This window comes from Hemitrygon akajei, unplaced genomic scaffold (assembly GCF_048418815.1).
Source record: "Hemitrygon akajei unplaced genomic scaffold, sHemAka1.3 Scf000060, whole genome shotgun sequence".
NCBI lineage: Eukaryota > Metazoa > Chordata > Chondrichthyes > Myliobatiformes > Dasyatidae > Hemitrygon > Hemitrygon akajei.
This window is the reverse complement of record NW_027331946.1, coordinates 5,095,552-5,120,719: the sequence shown is the minus strand read 5'-3', so window position 1 is coordinate 5,120,719 and position 25,168 is coordinate 5,095,552. Positions and strand designations below refer to the sequence as shown.

General features: G+C 44.2%; 2 protein-coding genes across 4 annotated transcripts in view; one reads left to right on the top strand and one right to left on the bottom strand.

Moving 5' to 3' along the window:
* The window catches only part of LOC140721733 (NACHT, LRR and PYD domains-containing protein 3-like), a 943,069-nt gene that overhangs the window by 371,471 nt on the left and 546,430 nt on the right, over positions 1 to 25,168 (top strand). The gene's annotated exons all lie outside the window — the stretch shown is intronic.
* The window catches only part of LOC140721697 (NACHT, LRR and PYD domains-containing protein 3-like), a 46,052-nt gene that overhangs the window by 18,583 nt on the left and 2,301 nt on the right, over positions 1 to 25,168 (bottom strand). For 2 of the 3 annotated variants that reach the window (XM_073036482.1, XM_073036483.1), the window contains exons 2-6: positions 22,143 to 22,305; positions 17,330 to 17,422; positions 13,709 to 13,990; positions 8,849 to 8,968; positions 3,971 to 4,063 (exon numbers count right to left, since the gene is read on the bottom strand). In XM_073036482.1, the coding sequence (XP_072892583.1) occupies positions 3,971 to 4,063; positions 8,849 to 8,968; positions 13,709 to 13,990; positions 17,330 to 17,339 (505 nt within the window). In that variant the 5' untranslated portion in view covers positions 17,340 to 17,422; positions 22,143 to 22,305. The remainder of the gene's footprint in view (positions 1 to 3,970; positions 4,064 to 8,848; positions 8,969 to 13,708; positions 13,991 to 17,329; positions 17,423 to 22,142; positions 22,306 to 25,168) is intronic. The other variant, XM_073036484.1, reaches the window with a different exon arrangement.

Genomic DNA, 25,168 nt, shown 5'->3' with positions numbered 1-25,168 from the left:
GCCACTAATTCGAGAGCCAACTATCTACAACCACTGTTTGGCTTCTGCCACAAATCCAATGTCTAATCCAACTGATATTCTCACTCTGAATGCCAAGTGACTGAACCTTCTTGACTGAACTCCCATGCATAACCTTATAAAAGTGCTTGCCAAGTTCCAAATAGATATTTACTCCTTTCCTCCATCAAACATCCTGGTATATTCTTCAAATAATCTATAAGATTGGATAGACATGACCATATAACCATATAACCATATAACAATCACAGCACGGAAACAGGCCATTCCGGCCCTCCTAGTCCGTGCCGAACTCTTAATCTCACCTAGTCCCACCTACCCGCACTCAACCCATAACTCTCCACTCCTTTCCTATCCATATACCTATCCAATTTTACCTTAAATGACACAACTGAACTGGCCTCTACTACTTCTACAGGAAGCTCATTCCACACAGCTATCACTCTCTGAGTAAAGAAATACCCCCTCGTGTTTCCCTTAAACTTTTGCCCCCTAACTCTCAAATCATGTCCTCTCGTTTGAATCTCCCCTACTCTCAATGGAAACAGCCTATTCACGTCAACTCTATCTATCCCTCTCAACATTTTAAATACCTCGATCAAATCCCCCCTCAACCTTCTACGCTCCAATGAATAGAGACCTAACTTGTTCAACCTTTCTCTGTAACTTAAGTGCTGAAACCCAGGTAACATCCTAGTAAATCGTCTCTGCACTCTCTCTAATTTATTGATATCTTTCCTATAATTCGGTGACCAGAACTGTACACAATATTCCAAATTTGGCCTTACCAATGCCTTGTACAATTTTAACATTACATCCCAACTTCTGTACTCAATGCTCTGATTTATAAAGGCCAGCGTTCCAAAAGCCTTCTTCACCACCCTATCTACATGAGACTCCAACTTCAGGGAACTATGCACTGTTATTCCTAGATCTCTCTGTTCCACTGCATTCCTCAATGCCCTACCATTTACCCTGTATGTTCTATTTGGATTATTCCTGCCAAAATGTAGAACCTCACACTTCTCAGCATTAAACTCCATCTGCCAACGTTCAGCCCATTCTTCTAACCGGCATAAATCTCCCTGCAAGCTTTGAAAACCCACCTCATTATCCACAACACCTCCTACCTTAGTATCATCAGCATACTTACTAATCCAATTTACCACCCCATCATCCAGATCATTTATGTATATTACAAACAACATTGGGCCCAAAACAGATCCCTGAGGCACCCCGCTAGTCACCGGCCTCCATCCCGATAAACAATTATCCACCACTACTCTCTGGCATCTCCCATCTAGCCACTGTTGAATCCATTTTATTACTCCAGCATTAATACCTAACGACTGAACCTTCTTAACTAACCTTCCATGTGGAACTTTGTCAAAGGCCTTGCTGAAGTCCATATAGACTACATCCACTGCCTTACCCTCGTCAACATTCCTCGTAACTACTTCAAAAAATTCAATAAGGTTTGTCAAACATGACCTTCCACGCACAAATCCATGCTGGCTACTCCTAATCAGATCCTGTCCAGCCAGATAGTTATAAATACTATCTCTAAGAATACTTTCCATTAATTTACCCACCACTGATGTCAAACTGACAGGTCTATAATTGCCAGGCTTACTTCTAGAACCCTTTTTAAACAATGGAACCACATGAGCAATACGCCAATCCTCCGGCACAATCCCTGTTTCTAATGACATCTGAAAGATCTCCGTCAGAGCTCCTGCTATCTCTACACAAACCTCCCTCAAGGTCCTGGGGAATATCCGGTCAGGACCCGGAGATTTATCCACTTTTAAATTTCTTAAAAGCGCCAGTACTTCCACCTCTTTAATTGTCATAGGTTCCATAACTTCCTTACTTGTTTCCCACACCTTACACCATTCAATATCCTTCTCCTTAGTGAATACCGAAGAGAAGAAATCGTTCAAAATCTCTCCCATCTCCCTCGGCTCCACACATAGCTGACCACCCTGATTCTCTAAGGGACCAATTTTATCCCTCACTATCCTCTTGCTTTTAATATAACTGTAGAAGCCTTTCGGATTTACTTCCACCTTATTTGCCAAACCAAACTCGTAACTTCTTTTAGCTTTTCTAATCTCTTTCTTAAGTTTCCTTTTACATTCTTTATATTCCTCGAGCAATTCCTTTACTCCATGCTGCCTATATCTATTGTAGACATCCCTCTTTTTTCGAACCAAGTTTCTAATATCCCTTGAAAACCATGGCGCTTTCAAACCTTTAACCTTTCCTTTCAACCGAACAGGAACATAAAGATTCTGTACCCTCATAATTTCACCCTTAAATGACCTCCATTTCTCTATTACATCCTTCCCATAAAACAACTTGACCCATTCCACTCTCTCTAAATCCCTGCGCATCTCCTCAAAGTTAGCCTTTCTCCAATCAAAAATCTCAACTCTAGGTCCAGTCCTGTCCTTCTCCATAATTATATTGAAGCTAATGCTATTGTGATCACTGGACCCGAAGTGCTCCCCAACACATACATCTGTCAGCTGACCTATCGCATTCCCTATCAGGAGATCCAACACTGCCCCATCTCTAGTCGGTACTTCTATGTATTGTTGCAAAAAGCTATCCTGCACACATTTCACAAACTCTAAACCATCCAGCCCTTTTACAGAATGAGCTTCCCAATCTATGTGTGGAAAATTAAAATCTCCCACAATCACCACCTTGTGTTTACTACAAATATCTGCTATCTCCTTACACATTTGCTCTTCCAACTCACGCTCCCCATTAGGTGGCCTATAATACACTCCTATCAGTGTTACTACACCTTTCCCATTCCTCAATTCCACCCAAATAGCCTCCCTAGAGGAGCTCTGTAATCTATCCTTCCAAAGCACCGCCATAAGATTTTCTCGGACAAGCAATGCAACACCTCCTCCTCTGGCCCCTCCTACTCTATCACACCTGAAGCAACTAAATCCAGGAATATTTAGTTGCCAATCACACCCTTCCTGCAACCATGTTTCACTAATAGCTACAACATCATAATTCCAGGTATCAATCCACACTTTAAGCTCATCCACCTTTCTTACAATGCTCCTAGCATTAAAATAGATACATTTAAGATACTCTCCGCCTCCTCCTCTCTTTTCATCCCTAGCAATGCATTCAAATTTATTATCCTTTTCTTTCTTCTCCCCTACAACTTCGGGCTGAGCGCATCCCTTCTCCATCACCTGCCTTTCCTCCCTCACACACTGTCTACTTACTTGCTCTACTGGTGAACTAACCTCCTCTCTCATAGTTTCCACACATACCACCACACAACCATGTTGAATATCCGTAATCGGTCTCTGTCCATAAAAAATTCTATTACTTAGAGTACTTCCAATAACTTAGTCAATATTGATAGCACGTCCATCATACTTCCTCAGATTATTTTTAGAGCCTTTCTCAAACAATGGAACAATATCAGGGGTGCTGCCATAGTGCAGCCGTTAATGTGACACTAATGCTGCTCGGGGCATCTTAATTTGGAGTTCAGTTCTGGCGTCCTCTCTGAGCACATTTGTCCATTCCAACTCGTGTGCACAACTGTTTTCTCTGGGTGCTCTGGTTTGCTCTTACAATCCAAAAACGTACCGGTGTTTAGTTTAATTAGTCATTGTAATTTGCCCCCTGATTACGTTAGGTTAAATCGGTGGGCTGCTCCGTTACACAGCTTATTTGATTAAGGAAAATTATTTGAACACACTTGACAATCTCTATCTCATTCATAGTTTTTACACACATGGCAGTCCAAGTCATTATCCATAAAATTACTCAAGCAGTGACATGTAGAAGTTACCTCTCTATTTCTCAGCCGTTACCTCTTCCCTATATTCCTGCGAATTGCAGGCCTAGGCATTAAATTTGGAACTGATGTCAAGGCAACATTTATCTTTAAAAGTATTCTGTAACGTACCTGTGTCCTCTCCTGCTTTGGATCTCACTGGATCCCCATCCATATTCACGCCTTCAGCCATGTTGGGGATGGGGTTTTCAACCTTCTGGCTCTCTGCAATAAACAGAATGAGGATTAGCTGATTATCATCAAAAGTAAGACACTGCTTTGAATTCTGCTCATTCCTCATCTTCAAACTGCTCTCTGTCAGGGAGGTAGAGTCATAATGCGCAGGCACTTCAGCCCATCATGTAGATACTGACCATCTAGACCAAACCATGTACTTACCGTTTATACAATTCCTGCAATGCCTTGGCAATTTTATTCATATCGGAAACAGAATCCGAGGTCAGGTTCAAGAACACTGGCATATGTCGTGAACTTGTTAACTTTGTTGTATCGGTACAGTGCAATGCATAATAGAGGGGAAAAAAACTGAATTGCAGTCTATACATCTGAAATAGTTCAATTAAGTAGGTAGTTCAATTTTAAAAAAATATTTAATTACTGATCATGCGTTCAATATTCTTTCAGAAATAAGATGGCTGCGGGTAGGAAGCTATTGCTGAAACATTGAGTGTGGCCCTCAGGCTTCTGTTGCTCTTTTCTGCTGGTAGTGGAAGTCCTGAATGATGGACACCATGTCTTTGAAGCACCGCTCCTTGAAGATATCCCTGATACTATGGAGGCTCGTACCCACGATGGTGCTGACTAATTTTACAACTCTCTGCAGCTTACCTTGATCCTGTGCAGTAACACCCTCCCCCATTCCAGACAGTGATGCAGCCAGTTAGAATGCCTAGCATCGTACGTCTAGAAATTTGCACAATACTGTTTTTTGTGACATCCCAAATCTCCTCAAAATTCTGATGAAGTATAGCCACTGGGTCCAGGTTAGGCCCTCAGACATAGTAACACCCAGGAACTTGAAATTGTTCACTCTGTCCACTTCTGATCCCTCTATGAGGACTTTTGTGTATTCCCTCATTTTACCCTTTCTGGAGTCCAGAGTAAGTTCTTTGGCCTTACTGCCATTCAGTGAAAGGTTGTTCAGGGAAAGCAGCGACACCAGCAATACCTCTCGCTCCTGTATGCCCCCTCGTATTCATCTGAGATTCTGACAACAATGGTGATATCATCAGCAAATTTTCTAGATGACATTTGAGATGTGCCTAGTCACACAGTCATGGATGCAGACAGTATAGAACAATGGTTAAGTCCACACCACTGTGGTGTACCAATGTTGATTGTGAGTGAGGCGGAGATGTTACAGTGCCTTTAAAAAGTATTCACCTCTCTCTGAAGTTTTCATGCTTTTCTGTTTTACAACATTGAATCACAATGGATTTAATTTCGCATTTTGACTCTAATCAACAGAATAGACGATTTTGTGTCACAGTGAAACACATTTCTATAAATTGGTCTAAGGTTATTACAATTATTAATCACAAAATAATTGATTGCATAATTATTCACCCTTTCAGGAAGTATTTAGCAAATGCAACTTTGGCAGTAATTACAGCCTTGAGTCAGCGTGGGTTGGTCTCTATCAGCCTTGCACATCTGGGGACACTGATGTCTTAAGATGATTTGGGTCATTTTCATGCTGGCAAAGAAATCTCCCAGGTCACAGTACCCTTGCAGACTTTATCAGGTTTTCCTCCAGGATTTCCGTGTATGTTGCTGCATTCATTGTACCCTCTACCTTCACGAGCTTTCCTGGGTCTGCTGCAGTGAAGCATCCCCATAGCATGATGAAGTCACCACCATGCATCACAGCAGGAATGGACTGTTCTTGATGATGTGCTGTGTTTGCTTATGCCAAACATAAGATTTAGTCTGATTGCCAAAAAGTTGAATTTTGGTTTCACCAGACCATAAAACCTACTGCAAGTTGATTTTAGAGTCCCCTACCCAACTTGCCGTCTGGCAAACTCTAGCAAAGATTTCATGTGAGTTTCTTTCAACAGCAGCTTTCTCTTTGCCACTCTCCCATAAAGCTGCGACTGGTAAAGCACCTGGACAAGATTTTTTGTATGCACTGTCCCTCCCATCTCAGCCGCTGAAGCTTGTAACTCCTCCAGAGTTGTTAAAGTACTTTTGGTGGCCACCCTCAATGATCCACTTTTTGCACAGGCACTCAGTTATCGATGACGGCCTTTTCTAGGCAAATGTACAGCTGTGCCATTTTCTTTCCATTTCATAATTATTGATATAACTGTACTCCAAGGGGTATTCAGTGACCTGGAAATAGCCTTGTATCCACTTTCTGCGGTTCTATAAACTTTTCCCGGACTTCCTTGGAATGTCTTCATGTTGTGTTATTTGTCTTCATGGTGTAGTTTTTGCCAAGATACTGACTCATCAGCAGTTGGATCTTCCATATACAGGTGTAGTTTTACTACAAGCAACTGAAACACCTTGAATACGTGACTTCTAAAATCAATTGGCTGCACGAGTGATGATTTGGTGATTCATATTAAAGAGGATGAACACCTATGCCATCAATTATTATTGTCTTTTATACTTCTAATTAATTTAGATTACTTTGTGGAGATTTGTTTTCACTTTGACATGAAAGAGTCTTTACTTATGTCGACCAGTGTCAAAAAAAGCCACATTAAATCCACTATAAAACAATAAACCATGAAAACTTCCAAGTGAGGAGTGGGTGAATATTTTATAGGCACTGCATTCCAAATGCGCACAGAGTTTTGTTTTCCGGTTAGGAAGTTGAGGATACAGCTGCAGAGAGTGATACAGATGCCTCGGTTTTGGATGCTTTCAATCAGAGCTGTAAGAATGATAGTGTTAAATGCTGAGCTGTAATTCACTAACAGAGTCATAGCATAGGTATTTGTATTGTCGAGATGCTCCTTGGCCACATGGCGACACAATGAGATCATATCCGCCGGAGACCTATTGTGGAGATCGGCCATTTGCAGCGGATTCATGTTCTTGCTGAAGCGTGAACTGACTCCAACCATAACTAACCTCTAAAATAACTTCAACACATTAGATATGAGCCCTCATGGACGAAAGATGTTAAGACATCTCACCATGTTATTCTTGGGCACTGGTGTAATTTTTGAGCTCTTGAAGCAGGTGTGAACTTTCGAATATAGCAATGAGATAATGGAAATAATTTTAGATAAACTCAGGTCCCACAATGGCCGGGTATAATCTCAGTTGACATGGACATTTGTGCATCTTTATTTACGATATGAGAAGCCCACATTTCTGAGGGAAATGTTCTTTTGGGCAAAAGTAATCATTGGCATATAATTAAATTGGAAATTTGAAATTAACAGCTAACATTTCAACCCCTCTGGCATTCCTGTTTCCAGCAACCATCTTCCTGAAAATTTCTTCAAGTCTTCTGGAAACAGCTTCCCCACTACTCTGAACGAGGGGGTCACAAGTTTTATTATAGAATGGGTCCCTAACATTAACCGAGGGGTCTATGGACCACAGGTCGGGAACCCTTGCTCTATACCCATGTACTCTGCTCAGTTGTATTCCTGTTCCCAAATTGGCCATCTGCAGGTATCCTGTGATGATCACTGGTAGCAGCCTGTACTGCGGGAGATTTCATTTGCAGCCCTGCCTGAGAAACAGGCTGTTGTATCAGCATCTCCCCAGTGTGTCAATCCAAAGGTAGTCTGCCTCCCTCTCACAGTCTCTTTTACCCACCTCCCATTAGCCTTCCAAGTCTAATTTGGTAATCTCATCTCCCAGGACACCATCCTATACGAGTTGCCTAATGTCTCATTGGCAGGCCCCACACACTCGCAGGGTCTCACGATGTTTCATTCCCGGCACCCTGCTTTCACCGTTTCACATATTGCCCTATCCTTCCGGACACACACCCTTCCCAACCATGTGCTGCACAATCCCAGGACGTCACCTTTTTCAGGTTGAACAATTCACACATTGATGATTATGCCACAGTCGGGAGAGTTCACGCAATTCAACTTGCCTCCATTTGGGGAGGATGCAACTCATCTGGAGAGGGTGCAGGAGGGGTTTACCGAGAAAAGAGACAGTAAAATGGCACATGGCTTTTAATGCAGATAAATATGCACTTTGGAAGGACAACTGGGGGTAATAATTACACAGTGAACAACAGGACACTGTAAGTGTGGTAGGATAGGTGGATCTGGGATAAATCGTTGGAAATGATATCGCAGGTAGACTGTGTGAAACCAGAGATTCTGCCACATTGGGCTTCATTGATCAAAGTATTGAGTAAAGGAGTTGACATGTTATGTTGAAGTGCATAAAGAAATTGGTGAGGCCCAATTTGGAGCAGTGTGTGCTGTTCTGGTCACATAGCGACAGGAAAGATATCAATATGATTGAAAGAGTGCAGAGAAAATTTACAACGATATTGCCTGGATCTGAAGTCTCGAGTTAGAGATTAAAGTTGAATTGATTAGGAATTTAGTTTAGGGCGGTATGGTAACATAATGGTTAGCAGAATGTTCTACAGCCACAGTGACCTGCGTTCAAATCCCGCTGTCGTCTGAGGTGCTTATATGTTTCTTTCTGTGACGACTCGTGTTTCCAGTTTGCTCCCACATTACAAAGATGTTTGTGCTAGTAGTTTAAATGTTCACTAGCGTATAATTGGTGGCAAGGACTTGTTGTGTCGTGTCGTAAAGGAAGGAAGGGAGGAAGAAATAAATTCTATGCCATGCCCACTGACTCTCACTCATCTATTTCAACAGCTACATTTTCTAAAACAGTCCTGCAGAGTACTGAAACATGCCTGCTCTTTGAGGAATATGTTCACAAAGTCTGTTGTGTGTTCACCAATTTCAGAATTATTAAGAGATTTTAAGTAATGCTTGAGTGACTGCTAAAAGTTTAATTTGAAACAATTTGCAATCTACTAACCTGCTCCATGTTCGAAGCTTCCAGAGGGCTTCGATTTTGTAGAAACATCAACTTCCCCTTGCGACAAGTTTTCAGGGTGAGTTTTAGCAGATGTCCCTCCCATTTCAGTTGTTTTGCTATCTGCAAAGTGAAACCTCAGGTCAAAGAGCCAAACAACACATCACTGAAGCTGGTAGAAATATTTAGATCATAAGACATAAGGAGTAGAATTAAGCCGTTCAGTCCATCGTGCCTGTTGCACCATTCCATGATAGCTGATCCTGGATCCAACTCAACAGCATACAGCTGCCTTCTCACCATATCCTTTGATTCCCTGACTGATCAGGAAACAATCAGCTAGTGCCTTGGATATATGCACGGGCTTGGTCTCCATCATAGTCTGTGAAAGAGCAATCCGCAGATTTACTACTCTCTGACTTTAAAAAAAAATAATCCTAAACCCTTTTCTAAACAGTCACCCCTCAATTTTGACGCTGCGCCTTCTACTTCTGGATGCCCTCAACATAGGAAGCATCCTCTGTACATCTACCCAATCTAGACCTTTCAACATCCGGTAAGATTAAATGAGATCCCCCCCCGCATTTTTCGACGTTTCAGGGAGTACAGGCTTAAAGCTGCCAAACGCTCCTCATATGAAAGTACAACCGTTCTGAGGTATGGGGCCCAAAACTGTTGAAAATACTCCTAGTTCAGCCTGACTAGTGTCTTATAAAGGTTCAGCATGATCTCCTTGTCTTTATATTTATTCCCTTAGAAATAAATGGCAACAATGCATTTCCATTCTTTACCACAGACCGAAGCTGTAAATTAATCTTCTGGGAGTCCTGCACGAGGACTCCGAAGACCCTCCGTACCTCTGGTTTGAGCATTCTCTCCATTTAGATAATAGTCGGCCCTATCGTTCCTTTTACCAAGATACATTATTATACATTTCGGGTAAGGGGGGCCGCCACCTGACTGTAGTTTCAGATGAACCGGCGATAGAATTTCGCAAACCCTAAGGACCGTTGGAGTTGCTTGCGGTCCGTGGGTTTGGGCCACTCCGCCACAGCCCGGATCTTCTCGGGATCAGCTCTCACCTGTCCCCTCTCGATGATACAACCTAGGAAGCTGACTGAGGGGACGTGGAATTCGCATTTCTCCTACTTCACGAATAATTTATTCTCCCACAGCCATTGCAGGACTTGACGGACATGATGCACGTGTTGCTGGGAACTACTGGAAAAGATCAGGATGTCATCCATGTAGACAAACTCGAAGCGGTTAATGAAGTCTCTTTGGACATCGTTAACCAAGGCTTAAAAAAGGCGGGGGCATTTGTGACGCCGAAAGGCATGACTAGATACTCGAAGTGGCCTAACGGGGTATTGAAAGCTGTCTTCCACTTGTCCCCCTCCCTTATCTGGAACAAGTGGTCGGCGTTTCGGAGGTCCAACTTCGAGAAGATGGTGGCTCCATGAAGTGGCTCGAACGCAGAACTTATAAGAGGCAGTGGGTACTTGTTCTTAATGGTGATATGATTTAGGCCTCGGTAATCGATGCAGGGACGGAGAGAGCCATCCTTCTTCCCCACAAAGAAGAATCCAGCGCCCACCGGGGAGGATGAGGGTCGAATCATGTCCGCCGCGAGAGACTCACTAATATATTTCTCCATTGCTTCTTTCTCAGGCCGGGACAAATTATACAGGCGACTGGTCGGTAACGAGGCCCCGGGGAGAAGGTCGATTGCACCATCGTATGGGCGGAGCGGGGGGAGCGAAAGGACCCGCTGTTTGCTGAACACCTCTGCTAAGTCATGGTACTCCTTGGGGACCCGGGACAAGTCAAGGGGTTCCAAAACAGGTGGGGTCATGGTAGCTTCTCTGCGAGACAGGGCCGACCGGAGGCAGTTGGTATGGCTCCATTCGCTATCCTCCCGGTAGATCAGTCAATATGGGGATTGTGCTTGGTCAGCCATGGGTACCCTAGGACTACCGGGGCTTGGAATGAATGAATGAGGCTGAAACTTCCTCCCGATGATTGCCAGAGAGAATCAAGGTCAGGGGTGGCATACAGTGGGTCACCCGAGCAAGCAGTTTCCCGTCTAGGGCCCGGGCCTCCAGCGGGGTGGTCAACGGCTCCCGCGGTATTCCGGCCTGGGTGGCTATCTCCTCGTCCAGCAGGTTGCCCTCCGCACTGGAATCCACCAGAGCAGATAGAGACAGGGACTGAGGCTGGTATTTCACGGTTGCTGGGATCTGCTCCCACGTCGGGGGTGCTAAAGGGACTATCATTCGACTCACCAGGGCTCCCTTTCTCACTGGTGAGCGCGCCCCTTTTGGCCGCCGAGGGCAGGTATCCCGGAAGTGGCCTTGTTGGCCGCAATAGTAACAGTCCCCAGCTCTCCACCTGCGCGTCCGCTCGGCCAACGAGGGCCGGTTCCGTCCCAGCTTCATCGGTTCCTCCCCAGGGGGGTGGGGACAGGGATAGCAGAAGCCACATGGGGAGCGGCTGGGGAAAGGGACCTGGCTGAGGCGGGCAAGGTGGACCGATGACTTCCTCGAGGACCGGGGCGACTGGTCTTCTCTCTGTGACGCTCCTGAAGTCGGTAGTCTAATTGGATGGCTAGCAAGATCAGAGAGTCCAGACTGTCCGTGTCATCTCTCGCGGCCAACTCATCCTTGATCTGATCCGAGAGGCCCTGCCGAAACACCTCTCGTAGGGCCGCGTCATTCCACCGGGAGTCTGCGGCCAACGCCCGGAACTCGATGGAATACTTGGACACACTTCGCGAAGCCTGGCGAACAGCAAGCAGTCGTCTCGCGGCGTCCTTTCTCATTGCTGCGACAAAGGAGGGGTAGGAGGAGCAAACATCCGGCCGATATCCCACACCGGGTTGCCCAAGCCAAGGCTTCCCCTCGAAGCAACCCCATGATGTACGCTATCTTCGATCTGTCGGAAGCGTAGGGACGTGGCTGCAGATCGAAAACCAGGGAGCACTGGAGCAGGAAGGCCAGGCACCTGCCTAGGTCCCCGGCGTAGGGTTCAGGCTTGGGCACAGGCGGTTCTCGAGAGGATGGGATTGTGGACTCTGAGACCGAAACCATCCAGAGTGGAGCAGTTTGGGTGGCTGGGGATCTTGGAGGGGGTGGGGAGGCCAAAGCGGAGACATGGTCCATTCGTTCACTGACATTCCGCACGTTCATGGTTAGCGTCCGAAGGTTGTCTGTGATCTCCCGAAGCAGTTGATCATACGCGTCCAACAGGTAGCCCTGGCTGGTCAGGGCCTCCCGTACGGGATCCGTGTCTGCTGGGTTCATAGTGTCCAGTTCGTTCTGTTACAAGCGGCGACGGCGGAGAACTCAAGTGCATGACACTGGCAGGTCGACTCAGTTGGACAGGCTGTCGTGGACTTGAACGTAGAGCAGAAAACCAGGGGCACCTTGACAAGGAGACGGGATTCTCTAGAACCAGGGCGGAACCTAGAATTGCCGATTCCAATCGGAATAGGGAACGAAGTATCACACAAGGAGTGACCAACGAACTGACAACCTGTGATCGGGTCGTCCTCGTTTTTATTTCCCATTCTCTGATTGAAAGCCGGATGTACGGTAATTGGGTAACTAGCAGCAATTAACTGAAATTGGGGCATGATCAGGGAGAAAGGAGTGTTAAAGGGGAACGGCCGACCGGAACCATGACACGATCACGTACTCTTCGTCCGCAGTGTCAAAGTGCCCGGCCCCCTGGGTCACAGACTGACCATTAACTTGAGTCACAAACTGTCCGGTCCCCTGCGTCACAGACTAATCATTTCCTTGAGTCACACACCGTCCAGTCCCCTGGGTCACTGACTAAATACGTCCTAGATACGAACACAGTCCGATCTGCAATGTCAGACACAGATCAGCCACCGGATTATACACAGTCGTATCCTCTGAACCACATACTGTCCGTACACTTTAACATACAGTGTGCTGTCCCCTAGATCACAGACTAACCACGGCCTTGACACATTCACTGTCCAGTCCCCTGGAGGAAAGTTTTCTGTACCTTTTCCATTTGAAAGACATTTATGCTCTGCTCTACCTACGTGTATAAACAGTTTGAGGGAATCTTGGTCCCCTACCTCCCGTTGTGCTACATCATTTTTCAAGGCCATACAATTTACCATGCAATTCCTGCCCTGGTTTAACTTTACAAAGTTAATCCATTCCTTGGAGCACTTCTCAGGTTCGTCTCAGTCTCCTTGTAAATTCACTTACCCCCACAATGTCACCAATGTTAATGTCATCTGAAAACTATTGAACAACGCTAATTTTATCTACCAAACCTTTAATATAAAGAGCAAATAGTGGGCATAGCACCCATCCACACCACTGGGCACAAGCTTCCAAACTGATTAGCACTCTATTATTAACCCTTTGATCCCATCCACCTCACCAGTTCCATATCCAGTCGGCTAACTCACCCGCAAGGATACGAATCTTTCATGGGTTGGGCAGGTGGGGCGTTGGGAGCGGACCCAAATGCAAGACACTGAACTACCAGGAACAGGAATATTTCAATTTAGGATGGGAATAAATGTTGGGCCTGTCAATGAGAGTCGTTTCCCAGAGATGCTCTCAGCATCCTGGAGAATATATTTCCTTCAATTCATATCGCAGAGATGCTCTCTTAACTGGGTAGCTGCATTTCCTGCAATACACATCCTGGAAATCCACAGAGCAGGCTGTACATTTCCTGTAGTGGGGTAGCAGGTGCCTGACTGAAACAGTTGTAGCACACACACACATTTGCCCTCCCTGACCAACCCCCCAACAAGGAAACACATCCTCCCTCCCGCATTCTGCGAGCACACCACCCTGATATTTCACTCACCCGTTCTTTGTTGGCGATTTGACAATTCCGTGTTTAATGAGCTTCCAAGCAGACAGGCGGTCGTCTCACTTGTGCAGGTTCCAGATTCCTGATCAGTATCTCTGATGCCACTGGGCTGAATTTGCTCCTCCTCCTCTTCTGCCGGATCGCATTCCATTGGGACATTGCTCTCAATCTGACCCTGTATTGATACCTTGCTTCCCGTGTTCCAATCATCTTCCCTCGATGATTTGCCTGGTAAAAGTCTCTCCAATGCTTTCCGTAACCAATTGGGTTTCCCACCTGAAATAAATTATGAATTGCAGGTCATACTAGAATGATTTAGATCCGAGCAGAGCAAGGATTGGCAATTGGTGGCTACAATGAGAACATAATTAGGACATTTGGGCCATCAAATCTGCTCTGCCATTCAATCATGGCTGATCCTTTTTATACGCTCAGATTCCCAGATTCCCGCCTTCTCCCTGTAATTTGATGTTGTGTCTTATCAGGAACCTGTCAATCTGTGCCGTAAGTAACGACCCAACGACCCGACCTCCACAGCTGCTGGTGGTAACAAATTCCACAAATTCATCACCCACTGGCAAAAGAAATGTCTCTGCATCTCTGTTTTAAATGTAAGATCCTCTATTCTGAGTCTGTGCCCACTGATCGTAGACTTAACCACCATGGGAAACATCTTTTCCACATCTATTCGCTCTAGACCTTTCAGAATTTGAAAGGGTTCAATGAGATACACACAATCCCACACTCCCATCTCTCTAAATTCCAGCGAGTTCATTCCCAGAACCATTAAACATTGGAGCCGAGACTCTGGCTGACCAGAATTGGAGTGGGACAGTGCGGGGGAACGTGAACCATACCTCCTGCCAGGAATAATCCCGATAAGCCAGCGACTCGACGCATCCACTCCCAGAAAAAGAACGGGAATTGAACGTACTGATAACCAGGGAATCTTAATGGACCGGTCTCAGGTGATACCGGGAAATATCCCTGAGATTATTTTCCACAAGAATATTCTCCCTGGGACACAATGTTTAGTTACCGGTGTCACACCCAGTTCCGCCACCGGATTGCACGCTGCCTGATTCTCTCGATCACATTAACTCCGTTCGTTGTGACAAAGTGTCCGGCCCCCTGGGTCACAGACTGACCTTTACCTCAAGACGCGCATTGTCCACTCCCCTGGGTCACAGACTCACCATTACCTTGACTCAAAAAATGTCTGGCCCTCTGGATCACTGACTATCCATTTCCTTGAGTCACACACAGTCCCATTCTTTGGAGCACTTTCCACATTTGTCTCAGTCTTCTTGTAAATTTATATAACCCTACTTTACCCCCAATTTTGATGATATCTGCAAACTAATGAACAACCTTGAATATAAAGAGGAAACAGTGGACATCGACAGTTTGCATGTTTGCTGTCATCAGCTGGAGCACAGAATACAGGCGCAGAGAGCTCTTCTGGCAGGTTTATAAACTGCTGGTTTGACCAGTTGGAATAGCGTGTGTGGTCCTGGTAAGAAATGGACAAGGGAGAGCCAGTTTCCTGGCTGGCGGGCAGGAACAAAGAGTAGCGATTAATGTGTCCTTTTCGGAATGGCAGGCTGTGCCAGTGGGGTACCTCAAGGTTCGGTGCTGGGACCGCACCTGTTTACAATATACATTAATGATCTAGATGAAGGGATTAAAAGTAACATTAGCAAATATGCCGATGACACAGAGCTGGGTGGCAGTGTGAAATGCCAGGAGGATGTTATGAGAATGCAGGGTGACTTGGACAGGTTAGGCGAGTGGGCAAATGTATGGCAGATGCAGTTCAATGTGGATAAATGTGAGGTTATCCACTTTGGTGGCAAGAACAGGAAGGCAGATTACTATCTAAATGGAGTCGTTAGGAAAAGGGGAATTACAACGAGAACTAGGTGTTCTTGTACATCAGTCAATGAAAGCAAGCATACAGGTACAGCAGGCAGTGAAGAAAGCTAATGGCATGCTGGCCTTTATAACAAGAGGAATTGAGTATAGGAGTAAATAGGTCCATCTGCAGCTGTACAGGGCCCTGGTGAGACCCTACCTTGTGTATTGTGTGCAGTTTTGGTCTCCAAATTTGAAGAAGGATATTCTTGCTATTGAGGGAGTGCAGGGTAGGTTCACAAGGTTAATTCCCGGAATGGCGGGACTGTCATATGTTGAAAGATTGGAGCGACTGGGCTTGTATATACTGGAATTTAGAAGGATGACAGGGGATCTGATTGAAACATATAAGATTATTAAGGGATTGGACACACTGGAGGTAGGAAGCATGTTCCCGCTGATGGGTGAGTCCAGAACTAGAGGCCACAGTTTAAGAATGAGGGGTAGGCCATTTAGAACAGAGATGCGGAAGAACTTGATATGGAGGCCAAGTCTCTGGATGCATTCAAGAGAGAGTTGGATAGAGCTCTTATAGATATCGGGGTCAAGGGATATTGGGAGAGGGCAGGAACGGGGTACTGATTGTGTATGATCAGCCATGATCACAGTGAATGGCGATGCTGGCTAGAAGGGCCGAATGGCCTACTCCTGCACCTACTGTCTATTGTCTATTGTCTAATACTAGAGGAAGGATATATTAGGACTGGAGAGATTGCAGATTGAAAAATTCAATTACAAAAGATTGAGTTCGGATGAGAACATTTTCTGACTCAGCGAAAATCATTTGCCTCCATAAATGCTGCCTGACCTGATGAGTTCATTCATCATTTTGCATGTTGCCCGCTCTAGTTCCCCTCTTGAAACGTCATGGGGTTCACTTTAATCATCCTCACCAATGCCATTGCATTGTACTGACAACCTTCTTTGTTACCATGTTTGTCTTCTGCTGTTTTATATGTACTGTGCAAAATCAGTATTGTAGCTTCTTAATCGTATTTTGAGAAAAAGACATTCACCATTTGTCCACAGGCCAGACATTCATCGGGGTATTAAAACACCGAAACAGACCACAAGTTTATCTACAATAATCTGTCTCCTGATCCTCAGCTATTCCCAGCGCTGGCAATGTTCTCGGCTCGGCTACAGAAAAGAGATTTCAAGAACACCCCTGAACCTCATCTTCTTCGCATAGCAGTCAAAAGAAAAGAAAAGAAACAGGCGGGAGTTGATAGCTATCCTTCCAAAACCTGAAATGCTATGCTAACACACAATCTCTGAAATCCCTAAATTCTCCAATCATCTGGCTCTGAATTTCATAAATGATAGTTGGAAATGTCTTTCACCTCTAAACAGGCCCTGATGTGCAACAAACCCTGAACCTGGACTTTTACGTAACAAACAACACCGCTGTCACATTCCTTGTCTTTGTTCAACTCACAACCTCCTGATTCAGGAACTCCGTCCTTTCACTCAGGTGAAGCTTTGCATGGTGATCGGAGCATTTTGACCATTACCGGTGTCAGGTCCCTGCACTGCAACTGTTGGTTTGAACCATTACTCAAAGCCTCTTTACGAAGGGATTCAATTACCCTTTTTGATGAAATATTTCTGTGCCCGTTAGCATCTATGTAAGTTTACTCATCCGAACTATTGCGCACAAACGGGACTGAAGTTTAATTATAAAGATCCCACTGAACATACCTGCAGCCATTCTGATTCTGACCGAGGATTGTTGATTGACGTCTTCTTTACATTTGGACCCGGTGCAGGAAAACTACACTTGCTGATGATACCCTGAATTACAATCAAACAAACAATGAGTCAGAGGGAATAGGATTACTTTGCAAATATGACAGTATCTCCTTTGCCTGCATGAGAGCAGTAGTTGGCTTAAGGACCACCCATTCCCCGTATCCATCAACTTCTACACCATGTCTCTATGTCTGTCCATTGATATCTGACGCATCTACTGATAGTCGCAGAACAAGAGAGCACCAATACAGAGCCTTCAGCCCAATGAGAGAATGCTAACCACAGTGCCCACAGAGATGGTCATAATCTCCTGTGATAGGCCCATTTTCATGTGTCCTCCTGACTCTGTCTACACATCCTAACTGTTTCTGGAGTTATACAATTGTGCCTGCCCCATTCTCTTCCTCTGGCAGTCCCACCTACATCATCACCAAACTCCACATACAATCGTTTCTGCTCGTATCGATTTTGGAATCTATTTAGCATTCCTCTGCCCGTTTAGATCCGCAATAAGCTGTGGTGATATCACGTGTCAGAACGTGATTGGACAGAGTTCGGATCATGCGCAGAAATGAGAGAATGATCGAGAAACTTGTATGATAAAAACATGGTTGCTGTTGCTGTAGTAAATAAAAGTTCTAGACAGCATGGAGTAAGTGAGGTGCTTGAGAAATACAAAGAATGTACAAAGAATCTTATGAAAGAAATTAGAAAAGCTAAAAGAAGATATGAGGTTGCTTTGGCAAGTAAGGTGAAATTAAATCCAAAGGGCTTCTACAGTTATATTAATAGCAAAAGGATAGTCAGGGATAAAATTGGTCCCTCAGAGAATCAGAGTGGACAGCTATGTGTGGAGCTGAAAGTGATGGGGGGAGATTTTGAACAATTTTTCATCGACATTCACTAAGGAGAAGAATATTGAATTGTGTAAGGTAAGGAAAATAAGTAGGGTAGTTATGGAAACTATGATGATTAAAGAAGAGGAAGTACTAGAGCTTTTAAAGAATATAAAAGTGGATAACTCTCCGGGTCCTGACAGGATATTCACTAGGACCTTGAGGGAAGTTAGTGTAGAAATAGCAGGGGCTCTGACAGAAATATTGCAAATGCCATTAGAGACGGGGATGGTGACGGAGGATTGGAGTATTGCTGATGTGATTCCATTGTTTAAAAAGGGTGCTAAGAGTAAACCTAGCAATTATCGGCCTGTATGTTTGACGTCAGTGGTGCGTAAATTAATGGAAAGTATTCTTAGAGATGGTGCGTGGAAGGTCATGTTTAACAAATTTTATTGAATCTTTTGCAGAGGTTACGAGGAAAGTTGACGAGGGTAAATCAGTGGATGTTGTTTATATCGACTTCAGTAAGGCATTTGATAAGATTCCACACGGAAGGTTAGTTAGGAAGGATCAATCGTTAGGTATTAATATTGACTTAGTAAAATGGATTCAACAGTGGCTGGATGGGAGATGTCACGGAGTAGTGGTTGTTAACTGTTTGTCAGGATGGAGGCCGATTACTAGTGGTGTCCCTGAGTGATCTGTACTGTGTCCAATGTTATTTGTCATATACATCAATAATCTGGATGATGGGATGATAAATTGGATTAGTAAGTATGCAGATAGGTGGCATTGTGGATAATGAAGTAGGTTTTCAAAGTTTGCAGAGAGAGTTAGGCCAGTTAAAAGACTGGGCTGAAAGATGACAAATGGAGTTTAATGCTGATAAGTGTGAGGTGCTACATTTTGGTAGGAATAATCAAAATAGGACATACATGTTAAATGGTAGGGCATTGGGGAATGCAGTAGGACAGGGTGATCTAGGAATAATGGTGCGTAGTTCCCTGAAGGTGGAATCTCATGTGGATAGGGTGGTGAAGAAAGGTTTTGGTATGCTGGCCTTTACAAATCAGAGCATTGAGTATAGGAGTTGGGATGTAATGTTAAAATTCTACAAGGAATTGCTGAGGCCAAATTTGCAGTATTGTGTACAGTTCTAGTCACCAAATTATAGGAAAGATGTCAACAAAATAGAGAGAGTGCAGAGCAGATTTACACGAATGTTACCTGGGTTCCAGCACCTAAGTTACAGAGAAAGATTGAACAAGTTAGGTCTTTATTCTGTGGAGCGCAGAAGATTGAGGGGTCTTGATGGAGGTATTTAAAATTATGAGAGGGATAGATAGAGTTGACGTGGATAGGCTTTTTTCCATTGTGAGTAGGGGAGTTTCAAACAAGAGGACATGAGTTGAGAGTTAAGGGGCAAAAGTTTAGGGGTAACACGAGGGGGAAATTCTTTAGTCAGAAAGTGGTAGCTGTGTGGAACGAGCATCAAGTAGAAGTGGTAGAGGCAGGTTCGATTTTGTCATTAAAAAAAATTGGATAGGTATATGGACAGGAAAGGGATGGAGAGTTGTGGGCTGAGTGCAGGTAGGTGGGACTAGGTGAGAGTAAGCGTTCGGCACGGACTAGAAGGTCCGAGGTGGCCAGTTTCCGTGCTGTAATTGTTATATGGTTATATGGTTATTTTTCCAGAATATGTTTTGTTATTAGTAACCCACGGTACGTATAAAGAACATAACATAAGCTATGATGATTTTCGCTATGAATACCATCTACTAATTTTGTGTCATCCGTGAACTCTCTCGTCAAGCCTTGTGCATTCGGATCCAAATCATTACTATAAAATAACGAATATCAAGGTCCCAACTTGTAGTCTTGCAGTACACCATTAGTTACCCGCCTCAATCCGGAGAACAAACCTTCAACCGCCATTCCTTGATTGCTACCTTCAAGGTAATTTTGAATCCATATGAATTTCCCACCCTGGACTGCATGGGACCCTATCTTCCAGCCGAACCTGCCATGTGGCACCTTGTCAAAGGCTTTGTAGCGGTCCCATGAACAACATCCACTCCCCTACCCTCATTGATACTCATCTTCAAAACTTTAAAAAAAGTATTGTTGAACACAGCTATCCATGCACGATGCCATGCTGATTCCTAATCAGACCCTGTCGATTGAAATGTCGGTGCATGACTGGCACATGTTGTGGAAAATTATCTCCAGCAACTCCCCTACACTTTCTCCACCCACCATCAAAAATACAATGTGGTAGCCCGTAGTAAGATAATATTTCTCCAAATCCTCGAACTTCCTGTCCCCAAGTATCCGTTCCAAGAGTCGGCCCACCCCTGATGTAACACTCACTGGTCTATAATCCCCAGGATTATATCTATTACATTTACTGAATTAGGGAACAACCTTTGCCATACTCCAATCCTGTATTATTACTCTTGTGGCCACAGAGAACAAAAAGTTCATTGTCAATGTTTCTGTAAACTCCTCCCTCGCTTCTTGTAGTAACCTGGTGTGTGTTGGAAGTTTCAACAACACCTCTTTCTTAACAATGCCATGCTCCTATGCTAACGTCGCAATCACTGCCCATCTCCTTCGTCACTCTGAAGCAAAACATTGAATAAGAAACTCACCTCATTCACCGTGCACGTTTCCATCTTTGCTCCTGAGTAGTCCTATCCTCAGTCTATTTATCCTCCTCTTCTTCACCCACGTGTAGAACACCTTGGGGCTTTCCTTCATTATACTTGCCAAGGACTTCTCAAGTCCCTTTCGACCTCTAAATCCCCTTTTAAGCTCCTTCCTGGCTAGCTTATAATTCTCTAGAGTCTTGCCTGAATGTTGCTTCCTAACTCTGAATAATGCTTCATTTTTCCTCTTACCTGAATGTCTCTTATTTCCTGTGAACTATGGTTCATTTGTATGAACGTTCTTTCCCTGCCTGTGGGCCGAATCTGTCCAGAACCACAGAGAAGTGTTACTAAAACAACCTCCAGTTCCATTGCCCATTTCCCGCAGAAAATGTTTTCCCACTTTACGCTCCCTCGTTGCTACGAATAACATTTTTTTTATCCATCCACTAATTAAATACTGCCTCGTATCGTTTTCAATCTTCCATGACCATGACAAATTTTGGGGTGTTGTGGTCACTATCTCAAAACGGTCACCATCGAGACGTCTGTTATCTGACCAGTTTCATTGCCTAGTACCTGACACTATATGACGTCTCCTCCAGCTGGCCCATCCATAGACTATGTCCGGAATCCCTCCTGGACAAAGAAAACATTTTTCCCCTTTGACACATTTTTGAATAAGGAAGGAGGTATCAACATTAGGGAAATTGAAGTCACCAATGATAACAACCTTCCCAAAAGCTGACGACTTATCTGTTCCTCGTAGTCCCGTGCACATTGGGAGAGACCTTTAGACTAATTGCAGAATGACATCTCCCTTCCTGTTTCTGACTTTCACCCTCACTGAGTCTATAGATAGACATTCCGTGATGCCTCTATTTCTGTAGCTGTGATTAGCCAAAGGAAACAATAACATGTTGCTGTAGTTCATGACAATCCTACATTTCTGCAATCACTACAGCAAGAAGCAATTGTGCCGTCTTCCGAAGCGAGGAAATTCTCAAAGCGTTTTGATATGATTGTGACCTAATACATCCGAGCAAAGGAACATCAGCACTAATAAGTTTGAAATGAGAAAACAATATGAGAGAATTGCGTAGCTTCAAAACGCTAATGCTGACAGCACATTAGTAGATCTGGAGTGATTGTATCTGGGTCGGGCAGAGGCATAACTGATATTGCTGGGCTTACTCTGTCTCACTACGCTGTTTCCCATCTTTCTTGGCACTGAAATATAATGACCATACCACTGTTTGAGTAAAGGAAGCTCACCAAACTTCCTCCTGACTGAGTCAATGGAAATTCCGACTCAGAGGGGATCTCTCGAATTGGTGCTCTCCGTCCCTGAACTGGTTCACTGTTGCTGTTCCCTTGTGTTGTGGTTCTCTTCCAGTCGTGGGCTTTCCTTCGAAAAAATCTCTCGCCGCAGAGATAACTTTAACCAGAGAGATCATGAAGCATGTTAACAATGCAAAGAAAAACAAAGCATTAAACTGATTGAAATTTAAATTTTGAACGTATATATAACGATCCGAGTAAAGAAATCTGTAACTGTCCCTCACATTTTACGAATTCTGACCTGGGACACAAAATATACACACAGAAAATGTTGGAGGAACTCATCAGACCAGGCAGCACCTGTCCGTCGACACTACTCTCTTCCATAGACACTGCCTTGCCTGCTGATTTCCTGCAGCATTGTGTATGTGTTGCTTGGATTTCCAGCATCTGAATGCTTTCTCTTGTTTGTGATGGGATGCAAAAAAGTCATCGTTCAGTCACGGTATAAGGTTTGTCATTGTATATAGGAGTAGAATTAGGATTTCGGTCACTCTAGTCTTCTCTGTAAACAATATTGGAAGATTTTTCCCACCACCGTATTCTTGCTTCTCTGCTATAATACACAAACTTCCCTGTTATAATTGTTATCCTATTTAGCAATCCAGAACATGATTACAGAGAAAATTGAACAAGTTGAACAACTTTATTCTTTGTATCATAGAAGGTTGAGGGGCGACTTGACAGAGGTAGTTAAAATTATGAGGGGGATAGATAGAGTTGACGTGGATAGGCTTTTTCCATTGAGAGTAGGGGAGATTCAAACAAGAGGACATGAGTTGAGAGATAAGGGGCAAAAGTTTAGGGGTAACACGAGGGGGAACGTCTTTACTCAGTGAGTGGCAGCTGTGTGGAACGAGCTTCCAGTAGAAGTGGTAGAGACAGGTTCGGTTTTGTCATTAAAAAAAATTGGATAGGTATATGGACAGGAAAGGAATGGAGGGTTATGGACTGAGTGCACGTAGATGGGAGTAAGTGACAGTAAGCATTCGGTACGGACTAGAAGGGCCGAGCTGGCCTATTTCCTTGGTGCAATTGTTATATAGTTGTATGAATATACCCAATGATTGCCTCCAACACCCTTTGAGGTAATAATTTCCACACATCACCCAAGCTTTGACTGAAATAATTTCTCTCATCTCAGTTTTAAAGTGAAGCTTCTTTATTCTGAGGCTGCACTCAGATCCCAGACTCTAATCGAAACACCCTCGCCATTGCCACTATATCCAGGCTTCTTGTTATTCAGTTGATGGACAAATCACCCCCACCCACCCCCCTCCCCGACCATCATCTCTCTCAACTCCACTGAACACAGGACCAGGGCCATCAAATGTTCCTCATGTATAAAGCTTATCATTCCTCAAAATATTCTTGTGAACCTTGTTAGCATCAACTGCACTGAACACTTTTCCATGAATACCAGGCAAATTGGTACCAGGGTAATTTACTGGAAAAAGCTGTGGTTTCTTTACTCTTCTACTAACTATCCCAAAACGAGCGCTGGTGTATTGGTCCATTTCCAGGAGATTTAAAATGTGTTCAGGGTGAATGTAATGAAGAGAAACTGGAATTACTGAAACGCTCAGCAGTAATTACCTTGGGGAGATTTAGCGATTCTGTTAAAATAGTTAGCGATTCTGTTTCCTAACCTTTCATCAAAATGGATTCAAATATCATCCAGTTTGTAGCGGACAGTCTTGGCTTGTTTTCCTTGGAGCGGTGGGGACTGAGGGGAGATCTGATAGAGGATTATAAGATTATGAAAGGCATAGATAGAATAGACAGGGAGTTTCTTTTTCGGTGGCTAGAAATTTCTAATAGCAGAGAACATGAATTTAAGGTGTGAGGGAGTGGATAAAAAGCAAATGTGAGGGTAAGTTGTTTTACTCAGGGAGCGGTGGATGCCTGGAATGCTCTGTCTGTTATGGTGGTGGAAGCAAATACATTGGAGGCGTTTAAGAGACGTTTAAATAGGCAGATGAGTGTGATGAATATTGAGAGGATATGGACACTGTGTAGGTAGGAGTCATTAGTTTTTTTTGGCGGGGGGAGGTTTGATTTACTTTTCAGCTGGTTTGGCACACCATTGTGGCCGAAGGGCCTGTTCCTGTGATGTACTGTTCCATGTTCTGTTCTATCTCCAGCATCTTGAGTTTCCCTTTGACTCCCACTGGCAGATAGACATGTGACAGTGAGGGGGAATTTCCAAATGTGAATTGAATTCTGAAACCCCGGTCTATTTCTATTGGTGCAAACACAAAACAGCGTATTTAATCACAGCCTCTCCCTGTGAGGGATGGAATGGAAACATATTAGAATGCAGAGATAGATCAGAAGAAGCTTTTTATCCTGAAACGAAAAAGCGAGAACAAACAATAAGAAATTTGGCACATGGCCTTTGCCCCTTACACAACCTAATCAATGCGCCATGGAATATATCCGATCGGGATACTTCCCGCCTTCATACAGCTACTGCTCTGCCCATGGCTACATGAAACAGCAGAGAACCGTGGACACAGTTGAGTCAAACATACAAACAGGCCGCCACTCCTGGTATGGGAACATTTTCTCCGTCATTGGCAGGATTCTGCAGAGAGTGGTGCGGACAGCCTAGCGCATTTGCAGTTGTGAACTTCCCATGATTCAGGACAGTTACAAGGACAGACGTCTAAAAAGGGCCTGGATGATCAGCGTGGACCAGAGTCACGCCAACCACAATCTATTCCAGCTGCTACCATCCGGGAAACGGTTCCGTAGCATAAAAGCCAGGACCATCAGGCTCCGGGACAGCTTCTTCCACAAGGAAGTCAGATGAAATAACCCACGTTGATTTAAGTGCACTCCATATTCTATGGACTGTTCAATTTATTAGAGATTATTACAAATTACTTCGATTGCACTTTGAACATTTATACCGAGACGTAACGTAAAGATTTTTACTCCTCATGTTTGTGAAGGAT